The 10,365-nt window shown below is 38.7% G+C and overlaps 1 protein-coding gene across 1 annotated transcript; it reads right to left on the bottom strand.

The window, feature by feature from the left end:
* Window positions 1–266: 266 nt before the first annotated feature.
* LOC142379876 (uncharacterized) lies at window positions 267–8,186 on the bottom strand. Its single transcript, XM_075465243.1, has 17 exons — window positions 7,591–8,186; window positions 7,192–7,308; window positions 6,959–7,108; window positions 6,047–6,157; window positions 5,824–5,964; window positions 5,448–5,564; window positions 5,215–5,364; window positions 4,340–4,450; window positions 4,117–4,257; window positions 3,741–3,857; window positions 3,508–3,657; window positions 2,633–2,743; window positions 2,410–2,550; window positions 2,038–2,154; window positions 1,805–1,954; window positions 900–1,010; window positions 267–817 (listed from the first exon to the last, which is right to left on the bottom strand). Exons 1-17 carry the CDS (start codon window positions 7,634–7,636, stop codon window positions 615–617), a joined length of 2,184 nt encoding a protein of 727 aa, XP_075321358.1. The 5' UTR covers window positions 7,637–8,186; the 3' UTR covers window positions 267–614.
* Window positions 8,187–10,365: the final 2,179 nt, after the last annotated feature.

Genomic DNA, 10,365 nt, shown 5'->3' with positions numbered 1-10,365 from the left:
TCCGGCAGGCTGAACCTCTAGCAGCACAACTAAGGGATGATTCAGTCACATGAGGAACACTTTATGGTGATACAGTATGCAGAAACCGTTTATCTAATTGAGGGGCTCTGTTGTGATTATTCAAGTAGCTGCCCTTTATTAGAAATCATCATGCAAACACTGATTAGTATGTGCTTTGACACTTACTTTGTGCTGTTCCATAAACAAACGTTATAAGTCAATTAATGTAATCAATTATAAAATTAAAGAGAGACTCAGACAGGAAATAGAAATAAAGGGTCCAATTTGTTTATTCAAATTCTTATTAATGACAAGAACAAGTATTTTGTGTTTCCAAAAATCTGGTTTATAAAGGCACTGAACAATGAAAATCTGCACCAGAATTTTTTTAACCTTTTTACTTAGAAAAAAGCGTATTCATAATTAACAACAGCAAAGACAACAAAAGCATAAGAAATTGCATGAAGCAAGATAAGGTAAATGACATTTAGTGCTTTGCTTCCTCATCTTTTTCGCGTTCTCATTTCACATTGGAAAGAAGAACATGCATGCAGCTCTATAATTCTGCTAAAATGATAAGAAAAGGTGAGCAGTGATGCTGCGTTATTGAGTAACTAAGACAATAAGACCAGAGAGATGAGCGGCACCGCCATCAGCGGCAGACCAGCACTTGTACTGCCGGCGCTGTTGCATAAGTCGCCCTGGCAGCAGCTCAGTTCTTCCCCGCTGACTGCTTTGTACTTTGCAGCTGTTGAAGCTGAGCACATCTGCTCGGAGGCACAGCCCTTTCTGGTAATCGTGTTTCCATCGACAATCGCTGAAAGAATGAAAATAATGTTATGAAGCAAACTACAGTGTTTGATATTGGAATCACTTTGAGGAAGAAGCAGGTCTCTTACATGTTCCTGAGACGCAGCGGTCCTCATTCCCCTCACAGTTTAGAGTTTTAGTGCATGTTTGTCCTTCACAGGTGAAGCACTTTTTGCCATTTGGGGAAAATTTGCTGGCATCTAGTACAACAAAAAAATAATTATTTGAGAAAGAAAATAGTAATGGGCTGTTTTCAAGTAAGTTCCTAGAAAATGATGTTTCTGTGCTAAACAATGCAGTTCCCTTTCTTTTTATTCTGGAAACTGAACAAGTTAAAACCTGGTCACTTAATTTCATCGAAAAAAATGAGCCTTTCAATGCTTTTGGCATGTATGTAGGATCTGTTGTCGTAAAGTTGCTGAACCAAACCCACAAACTGAAGACTTCTGTAACTTTAACCTTAAATGACTGATTTCACACCTGAAGCATTTAAACGTGGTCAGCACTAACTTTCAGAGTGCAATTCTTTATTCATCCTCTTATGAGAGGAAGAGTTATTTTTACTACTTTTTTTATATTTCACAAATAAGCTTGAAATGTTGAAAATAAAAATAAAAATAAATAAAGACGTTTTAGAGAATAAACTTGACATTACAAGGCGCACTGCTTCAGTGTTTTTAGGTGTAATTAAATGACAATCATTTGCGTCTGTGATATGAGTGCCTCCGTCATACGACTCATACAAACAAATTAGTGAAGCTGTAATTCAGAATCAGGTTTAGCAGCAAGAACGTTTTCACTTTTAACACTTAATTCATTTTTTTTCCTGTGTCACTGCATTTGGCAAATATTCAAACTGTTTCTCTTTTTGGACTTTTTTCTTGGTTTGAAATATTTCCACTCACCAAGCATTTTGCATAAAGTGTTAATACAACAGACTGTAGTTAGAACAACCCTGTGTAATGTAAAACAATACACACAGGATGTAAATTACCAGCTGGGGCAGATTGGGTGTTGCAGAGGTCCGAGTTGCAGCACTTGGTAGTAATCAAGGTTTTGACCGCTCCAAAGTTGAGAAAATGCTCACCACACTCCTGAGCCAAAGCACAACTTTTTGCTTCATCGTCTTCAACTTTTGAACCACCTGTAGCCAAAGAAAAGCCACTGTAAACTGAGCAAGTGCCAAACAGGGGACCAACAACCACCATAAACTTTACAGAAATATACCTTTATATGACATAATTCTGAATGAACCACACTGATGATTCTGTGAGGGACATTTCTTTGATTCCTTGCAAGGTTCAGAGTCTCCTGGTAGACACTCATAGCATGTCAGAGTTTCCCCTGAAAAAAAAAAAGAAGCATTAATTGTCAACAAAGCATGAACAAAACCGTATTACCACATTCATTTAGAAGGGAATTAATCAGAACTATAAACGATGCTACAAAAAGAAAAGAAAAACAAATATTGGTGCTATTCTGAGGACATCAAAGATCTTCTTAAAAAGCTAACTTATTGGTGCACAAAACGCAGGTTAGACAGACAAACAGACCAGAGAGATGAGCGGCACCGCCGTTCAGCAGCAGACCAGCACTTACTGCCGGCGCTGTTGCATAAGTCGCCCTGGCAGCAGCTCAGTTCTTCCCCGCTGGCTGCTTTGTACTTTGCAGCTGTTGAAGCTGAGCACATCTGCTCGGAGGCACAGCCCTTTCTGGTAATCGTGTTTCCATCGACAATCGCTGAAAGAATGAAAATAATGTTATCAAGCAAACTACAGTGTTTGATATTGGAATGACTTTGAGGAAGAAGCAGGTCTCTTACATGTTGCTGAGACGCAGCGGTCCTCATTCCCCTCACAGTTTAGAGTTTTAGTGCATGTTTGTCCTTCACAGGTGAAGCACTTTTTGCCATTTGGGGAAAATTTGCTGGCATCTAGTACAACAAAAAAATAATTATTTGAGAAAGAAAACAGTAATGGGCTGTTTTCAAGTAAGTTCCTAGAAAATGATGTTTCTGTGCTAAACAATGCGGTTCCCTTTCTTTTTATTCTGGAAACTGAACAAGTTAAAACCTGGTCATTTCATTTCATCGAAAAAAATTAGCCTTTCAATGCTTTTGGCATGTATGTAGGATCTGTTGTCGTAAAGTTGCTGAACCTAACCCACAAACTGAAGACTTCTGTAACTTTAACCTTAAATGACTGATTTCACACCTGAAGCATTTAAATGTGGTCAGCACTAATGCGAGTGCAATGCTTTATTCATCCTCTTATGAGAGGAAGAGTTATTTTTACTACTTTTTTTTATATTTCACAAATAAGCTTGAAATGTTGAAAATAATGCCAAACTGAAGTGCCTGGCACAAGAAAAATAAATAAGGACGTTTTAGAGAATAAACTTGACTGAGTGCCTCCGTCATACGACTCATACAAACAAATTAGTGAAGCTGTAATTCAGAATCAGGTTTAGCAGCAAGGACGTTTTCACTTTTAACACTAAATTAATTTTTTTCACGGTCCTGTGTCACTGCATTTCGCAAATATTCAAACTGTTTCTCTTTTTGGACTTTTTTCTTGGTTTGAAATATTTGCACTCACCAAGCATTTTGCATAAAGTGTTAATACATCAGACTGTAGTTAGAACAACCCTGCACAATGTGGGAAACAAATAAATAAATACACGCAGGATGTAAATTACCGGCTGGGGCAGATTGGGTGTTGCAGAGGTCCGAGTTGCAGCACTTGGTGGTAATCAAGGTTTTGGCCGCTCCAAAGTTGAGAAAATGCTCACCACACTCCTGAGCCAAAGCACAAGTTTTTGCTTCATCGTCTTCAACTTTTGAACCACCTGTAGCCAAAGAAAAGCCACTGTAAACTGAGCAAGTGCCAAACAGGGAACCAACAACCACCATAAACTATACAGAAATATACCTTTATATGACATAATTCTGAATGAAGCACACTGATGATTCTGTGAGGGACATGTTGCTATTTTCAAGCAAAGTCCAGAGTACCCTGGTAGACACTCTAAGCATGTCAGAGTTTTCCCTGAAAAAAAAAAAAGAAGAAGCATTAATTGTCAACAAAGCATGAACAAAACCGTATTACCACATTCATTTAGAAGGGAATTAATCAGAACTATAAACGATGCTACAAAAAGAAAAGAAAAACAAATATTGGTGCTATTCTGAGGATATCAAAGATCTTCTTAAAAAGCTAACTTATTGTTGCACAAAACGCAGGTTAGACAGACAAACAGACCAGAGAGATGAGAAGCACCGCCGTTCAGCAGCAGACCAGCACTTACTGCCGGCGCTGTTGCATAAGTCGCCCTGGCAGCAGCTCAGTTCTTCCCCGCTGGCTGCTTTGTACTTTGCAGCTGTTGAAGCTGAGCACATCTGCTCGGAGGCACAGCCCTTTCTGGTAATCGTGTTTCCATCGACAATCGCTGAAAGAATGAAAATAATGTTATCAAGCAAACTACAGTGTTTGATATTGGAATGACTTTGAGGAAGAAGCAGGTCTCTTACATGTTGCTGAGACGCAGCGGTCCTCATTCCCCTCACAGTTTAGAGTTTTAGTGCATGTTTGTCCTTCACAGGTGAAGCACTTTTTGCCATTTGGGGAAAATTTGCTGGCATCTAGTACAACAAAAAAATAATTATTTGAGAAAGAAAACAGTAATGGGCTGTTTTCAAGTAAGTTCCTAGAAAATGATGTTTCTGTGCTAAACAATGCGGTTCCCTTTCTTTTTATTCTGGAAACTGAACAAGTTAAAACCTGGTCATTTCATTTCATCGAAAAAAATTAGCCTTTCAATGCTTTTGGCATGTATGTAGGATCTGTTGTCGTAAAGTTGCTGAACCTAACCCACAAACTGAAGACTTCTGTAACTTTAACCTTAAATGACTGATTTCACACCTGAAGCATTTAAATGTGGTCAGCACTAATGCGAGTGCAATGCTTTATTCATCCTCTTATGAGAGGAAGAGTTATTTTTACTACTTTTTTTTATATTTCACAAATAAGCTTGAAATGTTGAAAATAATGCCAAACTGAAGTGCCTGGCACAAGAAAAATAAATAAGGACGTTTTAGAGAATAAACTTGACTGAGTGCCTCCGTCATACGACTCATACAAACAAATTAGTGAAGCTGTAATTCAGAATCAGGTTTAGCAGCAAGGACGTTTTCACTTTTAACACTAAATTAATTTTTTTCACGGTCCTGTGTCACTGCATTTCGCAAATATTCAAACTGTTTCTCTTTTTGGACTTTTTTCTTGGTTTGAAATATTTGCACTCACCAAGCATTTTGCATAAAGTGTTAATACATCAGACTGTAGTTAGAACAACCCTGCACAATGTGGGAAACAAATAAATAAATACACGCAGGATGTAAATTACCGGCTGGGGCAGATTGGGTGTTGCAGAGGTCCGAGTTGCAGCACTTGGTGGTAATCAAGGTTTTGGCCGCTCCAAAGTTGAGAAAATGCTCACCACACTCCTGAGCCAAAGCACAAGTTTTTGCTTCATCGTCTTCAACTTTTGAACCACCTGTAGCCAAAGAAAAGCCACTGTAAACTGAGCAAGTGCCAAACAGGGAACCAACAACCACCATAAACTATACAGAAATATACCTTTATATGACATAATTCTGAATGAAGCACACTGATGATTCTGTGAGGGACATGTTGCTATTTTCAAGCAAAGTCCAGAGTACCCTGGTAGACACTCTAAGCATGTCAGAGTTTTCCCTGAAAAAAAAAAAAGAAGAAGCATTAATTGTCAACAAAGCATGAACAAAACCGTATTACCACATTCATTTAGAAGGGAATTAATCAGAACTATAAACGATGCTACAAAAAGAAAAGAAAAACAAATATTGGTGCTATTCTGAGGATATCAAAGATCTTCTTAAAAAGCTAACTTATTGTTGCACAAAACGCAGGTTAGACAGACAAACAGACCAGAGAGATGAGAAGCACCGCCGTTCAGCAGCAGACCAGCACTTACTGCTGGCGCTGTTGCATAAGTCGCCCTGGCAGCAGCTCAGTTTTAATCCGCTGGCTGCTTTGTACTTTGCAGCTGTTGAAGCTGAGCATATCTGCGCAGAGGCACAGCCCTTTGTGGTAATCATGTTTCCATTGGCATTCACTGAGAAAATGAAAATAATGTTATCAAGCTAACTACAGTGTTTGATATTGGAATCACTTTGAGGAAGAAGCAGGTCTCTTACCTGTTGCTGAGATGCAGTGGTCCTCATTCCCCTCACAGTTTAGAGTTTTAGTGCATGTTTGTCCTTCACAGGTGAAGCACTTTTTGCCATTTGGGGAAAATTTGCTGGCATCTAGTACAACAAAAAATTAATTATTTGAGAAAGAAAATAGTAATGGGCTGTTTTCAAGTAAGTTCCTAGAAAATGATGTTTCTGTGCTAAACAATGCGGTTCCCTTTCTTTTTATTCTGGAAACTGAACAAGTTAAAACCTGGTCATTTAATTTCATCGAAAAAAAAGCTTTGCACAAATGTTGTAAAGTTGCTGAACCAAACCCACAAACTGAAGACTTCTGTAACTTTAACCTTAAATGACTGATTTCACACCTGAAGCATTTAAACGTGGTCAGCACTAACTTTCAGAGTGCAATTCTTTATTCATCCTCTTATGAGAGGAAGAGTTATTTTTACTACTTTTTCTTTATATTTCACAAATAAGCTTGAAATGTTGAAAATAATGCCAAACTGAAGTGCCTGGCACAAGCAAAAATAAATAAGGACGTTAGAGAATAAACTTGACATTACAAGGCGCACTGCTTCCGTGTTTTTAGGTGTAATTAAATGACAATCATTTGCGTCTGTGATATGAGTGCCTCCGCCATACGACTCATACAAACAAATTAGTGAAGCTGTAATTCAGAATCAGGTTTAGCAGCAAGAACGTTTTCACTTTTAACACTTAATTAATTTTTTTCTTGGTCCTGTGGTCCAAATATTCTTGGTCCAAATATTCAAACTGTTTCTCTTTTTGGACTTTTTTCTTGGTTTGAAATATTTGCACTCACCAAGCATTTTGCATAAAGTGTTAATACAACAGACTGTAGTTTGAACAACCCTGCACAATGTAAAACAATACACACAGGATGTAAATTACCGGCTGGGGCAGATTGGGTGTTGCAGAGGTCCGAGTTGCAGCACTTGGTGGTAATCACGTCTTTGTACACTCCAAGGTTGAGAGAATGCTCACCACACTCCTGAGCCAAAGCACAAGTTTTTGTTTGGATGTCAGAAAATTTGCTGCCACCTGTAGCCAAAGAAAATCCACTGTAAACTGAGCAAGTGCCAAACAGTGAACCAACAACCACCATAAACTATACAGAAATATACCTGCATATGACATAATTCTGAATGAAGCACACTGATGATTCTGTGAGGGACATGTTGCTATTTTCAAGCAAAGTCCAGAGTACCCTGGTAGACACTCATAGCATGTCAGAGTTTCCCCTGAAAAAAAAAAAAGAAGAAGCATTAATTGTCAACAAAGCATGAACAAAACCGTATTACCACATTCATTTAGAAGGGAATTAATCAGAACTATAAACGATGCTACAAAAAGAAAACAAAAACTAATATTGGTGCTATTCTGAGGATATCAAAGATCTTCTTAAAAAGCTAACTTATTGGTGCACAAAACGCAGGTTAGGAAGAAAGAAGAGTGATCAGAAGTATTCAAAAGCATTTCAAAATGAAAAATACTGAACTAATTTACAGATAAGAAAAACTTGCCTTTTGGGAGAAGCCAAACTCCAAGGACCAGAGTAAAGAGAAGCATCGTGTTCAGCGGGAGCAAATGAGGTGCACTTCAGTCATTCAGGAGGTAAATATCTAAGTGGCTTGGCTTGAGTTTTCAACCACACCTACATCCTTCTGGCACAAATGACCTTTTTTAGTTAGTGAGAGTTTAGTTAGACACACTTTGTCATTCAATAAAATTACTTCCAGTCAGTCTTAAATTCACCTGAAGCTCAACATTTTAGAATTGCTTTTCAAATGTGAATGTATCGAGCCATCTTTTGGTTATTCTATTTTCCAAGGAAACTTTAATGAATAAACTGTTGTGGATTCCCATTGTGCCCCTTCTTATACATACAGACTGTAAAGAAGTCACAGTTAGGGCTGTCGCCTTCATTGAAGGCAGAAATGACCATATTTGGCGAAGAAGATGAAGCTGAAGAGTAAAAACATAAAAGTGCATTTCTTTAAAAATCTGAATCTATTATTATCTATCTGATATTCTGATACCTGTTTTCTTTTCATTTTATCTGACCACTTAGAAAAAAATAAATAAAAAGAAGTCCTGAATGCAACGTGAGTTCAGTAAGAAAAGAAGAGTCGGTTGGGTGTGCAAAAGTTTTTTTTTTTTTTTTTTTCATTATTTCGGTTTCACTTCGGTGCCCGAGAGGTTTTGAATATCTAGATCAGGCCGGTTGAATTTGCATGTAAAAAGGGAACTTAAAACAAAACTGTGCAGACGTTTCCGGGAAATCGAAAGTGACAGACCCAATCTGATTTAGAGCATATAAATGCACGGGCTTGTTCTGACATATCAACGTATTCAAGACTCACACCTGTATTTTACTCACAGTTCCCTGGGAAATAACTTGCAGAAGACCACCTTTTCATTTCAGAAAATGTCCACCATTGTTTCAAAACTCACAGTGACGTGTTTTTTAAGGACATAAGAGTCTTTGTTCATTGAAGAAGAAAAAAAAAAAGCATTTATACAATTCTATTACATGCTGAAAAGGGGCTGGAATGAGACTTTAAAACTGCTCTGTGTGGTTACAGTCTTCACAAAATGTGTAGATCTCTGACGATAATGTTGTTTTTGTTCAGTCACATCTAAGAAATCAATATAGACACCTAAAATCTTTCTAACTCAGACTTTCAGTTCCCCAAACTGCAGTCCCACCCCATTCATGAGGGCAAATCAGAAGGTTATCCCATCTTTCTTAGACTAGCGGGAATCCTGTTTTCCATCTCTCTCCACTTTCAAGACTGAAGCTGTGCAGCTGCATCAGTGAGCATCACATGTCCCGAGGCCTTGGGTTGCCAACCTGAATTACTGCAGTTTGCCTTTAGGGAGACAGTCCCTCTTGTTTTGGCCTCCACCTTTCAGGTAAACATTTCTCTTTATGTTACCTCATTATCAAACATAAAACACAACGGCAACTGACAGCAGTTGAACTCAGGTGCTAGCAGAGGAGCCGGCTGTATTCAGAGAGGGCAGAGGACTTCTTCACACCGTCCCAGATACGAGCTGCGTAGTGAAACCTGCAAAAACAACAAAGAAATGCGGGCAGTGAAAGAGCGGGAGAGATGAGCTCTGCAGATCCCTGCAGTCTCACAGGACAGTAAAGACACCGATGAAATAACCGTGCGCAAATATAAACAGCGACTCGTCAAATATATTGTATTAATAAAAAAGTCATTGTTCTGACCTCTGCTGGTCAGCAAGGCTGCTCAATTTCTCCATTGATAAAATAAATTCACAACTCTACGACATAAAAATTCATAAAAAATCATGTAGAATATAGCATATACTTTGTTGTCTACAGTAGTAGATCAACCCTCATCTTACATTGAAGCTCCCAGATCAAAGAAGTGACGTCGACGCAGCTTTAGCAGCAGAGAAGCTATTAGGCTTGTGTTGATAATAATAAACTCCTGGACTATGTACAAACTTCAAAATGCATCGTTTTGTGAGTACAGACCATATTTGTACTACTGTAGAAGTTTGGTGTCATGGCATGTGATTTTAGTGTGGTAATTTTGGAGATACTGCCAGGGTCCGTTAGCGCTTCTACTAAGCTATTCGGGATAACTCAGTAACTCGGCTGATGTTCAGCCAAGATCGGAAAAACTTCGGGTGGGCTACTTGGCTGGATGTCACGGTTTAAATGACCCTAGGGTGAATCTACTCCGAACCATCACTTTAAGTCAGCCCTAAAGTTATAAGTTCAATTCTGTTTTCTTTAGATTAGATTATGTGATATCAAGGGGAATGGTTATACTTACAAATCCTGGGTGTTGTGACACTATTTTTGCTTTTAGATCAACAAATAATAACCCAAATAATAACCCATACTGTCATGCATACAACTTGTTCTTTTCTGTCCTGGACTCGGTCTTGACTCGGACTCGGTCTTGTCTTGGACCTATTTGGACTCGGTCTTGACTTGGTCTCGACCAGTCCTGGTCTTGGACTTGTCTTGGACTCGACAAAGGTGGTCTTGACTACAGCCCTGGGCTAAGGTGATCCTGAAACATCCCATAGTTAAAGTAATACTATGTAACATTTCTACCTTAAAATAACAGCTTGAAAAAAATTGTGCGGCTAGAATGAGTTTTAATATTACGATTGGCCTGTCTCCTATGCCCTTCGGGGGTCTGAGTTGGAAAAACTGCGCTATGTAAACTTTGCTGGACCGGCCCGGGAGCTGAGCGGAAGTACTTCGACTTGCTTTCTGGCACACCTACTGCAATTACAAATAGACCCCT

Source organism: Odontesthes bonariensis, chromosome 5, assembly GCF_027942865.1.
Source record: "Odontesthes bonariensis isolate fOdoBon6 chromosome 5, fOdoBon6.hap1, whole genome shotgun sequence".
In the NCBI taxonomy this organism is placed as follows: domain Eukaryota; kingdom Metazoa; phylum Chordata; class Actinopteri; order Atheriniformes; family Atherinopsidae; genus Odontesthes; species Odontesthes bonariensis.
The sequence above is the reverse complement of the archived record's forward strand: the minus strand, read 5'-3'. Positions and strand labels throughout refer to the sequence as shown.

What these genes read in the sequence shown, in the direction of transcription:
- LOC142379876 (XM_075465243.1), bottom strand. Translation starts at nt 7,636, where the DNA reads ATGCTTCTCTTTACTCTGGTCCTTGGAGTTTGGCTTCTCCCAAAAG. An exon ending in CAGAATTATGTCATATAAAG is followed by an intron (nt 5,365 to 5,447) that starts GTATATTTCTGT and finishes CTTTGGCTACAG; the next exon opens with GTGGTTCAAAAGTTGAAGAC. An exon ending in CACCCAATCTGCCCCAGCCG is followed by an intron (nt 2,744 to 3,507) that starts GTAATTTACATC and finishes TTGTTGTACTAG; the next exon opens with ATGCCAGCAAATTTTCCCCA.